The sequence below is a fragment of the Sebastes fasciatus genome (genome assembly GCF_043250625.1).
Source record: "Sebastes fasciatus isolate fSebFas1 chromosome 1 unlocalized genomic scaffold, fSebFas1.pri SUPER_1_unloc_1, whole genome shotgun sequence".
Taxonomy (NCBI): Eukaryota; Metazoa; Chordata; class Actinopteri; order Perciformes; family Sebastidae; genus Sebastes; species Sebastes fasciatus.
The window spans coordinates 147,501-151,218 of NW_027428109.1; the positions used below are offsets into that span (position 1 = coordinate 147,501).

A 3,718-nucleotide genomic window follows, 5' to 3' on the forward strand; every position below is an offset into this window, starting at 1 on the left:
GTGCTCGGTAGTATTATTAGTATTATATATTCTACCCTAATCTCTAATACCATACTTTATGATAACCTTCGTTATTAAACTTAATTGATCGTTATTTTACTGTAAACAAACAATGAAATGATAATTAATGTTTACTAATTATTAGTAATTCTATAATTTGTTATTTTAACAGTTTTATTGTTGCACATATAACATTTTATATAATATATTATTTGTAAACCTTTAATAAATCGTTTGTAAAACATCTATAAACATCACTTAGTTAATAACTGGTTTGTAAACCACCTATAAATCTTATTTGGATGATATAAAGTTGTAACTGATGATTATAATATTAATAATAATAATTATACCTTGTTAAATGGTTAATAAATATTTAGTAAAGTGTTTATAAACATTTAGATAGATAGTTCATAGTTTATCAATGGTTAATAATTGGTGTCTATGATGTGTTTATAGATGTTTTACAAACAATTTATTAAAGGTTTACAAATAATTTGGTAATTATTAACAAATACTTAATAAATGATATAAAATGTTATGTGTGCAACAATAAAGTGTTAATAAGTAGTTTACTAATGTGATCGTCTCTTATCAGCTATGACACAATATAGAATATATAAAGTCATTATTTCATATTACACAAACTAATGATAAAATAACAGAAATTACAGCATTAATAATATTTAGTAAATATATAATTTCATCGTTTGACAATAAAATAATGAAACTTTAGTTAATAATTGACATTCACTGAGTGACAGTAATGCTCTCAAGATTAACACAAAGAAAACGGAAGAGATTGTATTTCACCGTCTGACTCTCATAAAGTTCCTATTGTTATTCATAACGAAACAATCCAGCAGGTATTTTCATATAAATATTTGGGAGTAATGATTGATCATCTGTTATCTTGGAAAGACCACATTGAATTTGTCTGTAAAAAGACAAACCAAAGAATTGACTTTCTCCGCCGCCTCAGGTCTTTTGGGGCGAGTAAACAAATTCTTCTTTTGTTTTTGACTTCTGTGATTATGAGTGTTCTGCAGTATTGTTATTCTACATGGTACAAGAGTTTGTCCACTACTTTAAAGTCAAAACTGCTTCACCAAATGAACATCTGCTCAAAGATAGTAGGTCAACCTCTTCAGAAACTCTATGAATCAGCCTCTCATAATAACATCTTAAGGGTGACCAACACCATCGTCTCTGACCCCAACTATGTTCTGAACAGTGAATATCAATCGTTACCATCAAATCAGAGATACAGGGTTCCACGATGTAATAAGGTTAGACTGAAGCACTTTTTTGTACACCAGTCAATCCTAAAACTAAATATGGAGCCTAATCCCAGATCAAACGTACGTTGAAGGGCCCTGAATATGGTCTTCTGTGATTGTAATGTTTAATGTTTGTGTCCTTGTTTCTTGTCTTTGTCCTTTCTGTGATGTTGCAAATGGAGCCGCTGTGATGCAAAACACATTTCAGACCTGTCTGATAAAGTATTATCGTATCGTATTACTAATGATGGTTATTCTAAAGTGTTACCACGAAGGGTCTCAGTAAATGACATCACTGAGAGGTTGTAGAGATGTCTACTGTCTCTAATAACAGAGGAATGAATGACTTCCTGTTGACTCTTATACGTGCACACACGGCTACTGGATGTGGAGACGAGGCGTGACACCCTACCAAAATAAGATGTAGCGTAAATGTTCTGTTTGTGACGTCTCTCTCTCCTCCAGCTCGGCCTTCAGTGTCGCTCCCAGAAAAAGCAGCCGTGACGGAGGGCGAGGACAAGATGATCCAGTGTGACATCACGGGTTTCTATCCAGAGAAACTGGCCGTGACGTGGCACATCCAAAACAGCTCCCACGCCGTCCACGCAGGCGCCAGCCACCTCTCCCGAGTCTGCACCGAGATGGCCGTTCACAATCCAGACGGCACCTTCAGTATTCGCAGCGGCATCACGCTCCACTCCTCGGCCGTGAAGGACGGCGAGATGCTCGTCGTCTGCCAGGTGGAGCACCAGACCTTCGGCGGGCCGTACAACCGATCGGTTACTCTCACTGTTCAGGGTGGGAAGCATCTTTAGATTAAAGTCTTTATCCATACTGAGTCACGGATTTATTATATGTAATGTGGATCTCTTAAATCCTCCTCCCCCCGCAGCTCCATCACAGCCTCGTTACAGCGCCGTCACACTGATGGCGTTCACCAGCGTCACCAGTCTGCTGCTGGTCACCTCTGTCATCGGAGGAGCTCTGCTGCTCTACAGGTACTTCTGTAAAGGTACGTCTCCATGGCAACGCAGTCCAAATAATTACAGTTACACGGACATGATGAGAGTGAACCGCTCAGTGAGATGTGGTGGAGGTGTGGTGGAGATGTGATGGAGGTGTTATGGAGGTGTGGTGGAGATGTGATGGAGGTGTGGTGGAGATGTGATGGAGGTGTGGTGGAGGTGTGGTGGAGGTGTTATGGAGATGTGGTGGAGATGTGATGGAGGTGTGGTGGAGATGTGATGGAGATGTGATGGAGATGTGATGGAGATGTGGTGGAGATGTGATGGAGGTGTGGTAGAGATGTGTGGAGATGTGATGGAGATGTGGTGGAGATGTGATGGAGATGTGATGGAGATGTGATGGAGGTGTGGTGGAGATGTGACCGAGATGTGGTAGAGATGTGTGGAGATGTGATGGAGATGTGGTGGAGATGTGACCGAGATGTGGTAGAGATGTGTGGAGATGTGATGGAGATGTGGTGGAGATGTGATGGAGATGTGGCGGAGATGTGATGGAGATGTGGCGGAGATGTGATGGAGATGCAATGGAGATGTGGCGGAGATGTGATGTAGATGCGGTGGAGATGCGATAGAGATGCGATGGAGATGCGATGGAGATGTGGCGGAGATGCGATGGAGATGTGGCGGAGATGTGATGGAGTTCATATAGTTGTTCAGCACGACAGATGTCTGTGGAAAGATGTTAACCTTCAAGTTTGTAGTTTGTTTATTGGTCACAACAGTTCCAGCGAGCAGTCGTTGGTGATGAAGTCCTCGTCTCTCAGGTTACTTCAACAATGCTCATTAAAAGACATGAAATAGTGCAAGTTAATATATCAGTATTTCAAATGGATCAGCTGAATGTAACAGGATGTAGTATGTATAGAGAAGTAATACATCTTTGTGCAGAGGTGTAGACCTCTTAGTGCAGTCACTGTGCATTCAGTATCTGTATGGCATGGGGAATAAAAGACCTCTGATATCTGTTCCGGCTCGCCCTCGGGACTCTGAATCGACGGCCAGACGGGAGCAGCTCAAACTCTGAGTTTAGTGGGTGTGAAGTGTCTCCAGATATCTGTCTGGCCTTCCTGAATACCTCCATCAAATATATCAGAGCTGCCTTTGTGGCTCGCCGACCACCTTTCCTGCAATCCTAACAATTTTGGAAAGCTTGTTTTTGTTCTTCCTACTCAAGTTACCGTACCAAGCAGTCATATTAAATTGTACAACTGAACTAAGTTGAGTTCAGATCTGTTAACTGTGGCCTTTAATTTATCACCTGTGTAATGAGTAATAATTCAAGTTTGACTCATAATCAGAAGGAAGAGAAACTAGTTGATGGTCTCCGTTTTATTAGTGTGTTTCTATGGACCTCCACAGCTCCAGTCAGTGTCTCTGAGATCAGCCAGCCCAGCATCATATACGCCGCGGTGC

General features: G+C 40.8%; 1 protein-coding gene across 1 annotated transcript in view; it reads left to right on the top strand.

The window, feature by feature from the left end:
• The window catches only part of LOC141763481 (tapasin-related protein-like), a 3,037-nt gene extending 644 nt beyond the window's left edge, over positions 1-2,393 (top strand). Inside the window, exons 2-4 of the mRNA XM_074627918.1 lie at positions 1-7; positions 1,746-2,078; positions 2,173-2,393. The exon at positions 1-7 is cut by the window's left edge and continues 335 nt beyond it. Of these exons, the coding sequence (XP_074484019.1) occupies positions 1-7; positions 1,746-2,078; positions 2,173-2,393 (561 nt within the window). The remainder of the gene's footprint in view (positions 8-1,745; positions 2,079-2,172) is intronic.
• Positions 2,394-3,718: the final 1,325 nt, after the last annotated feature.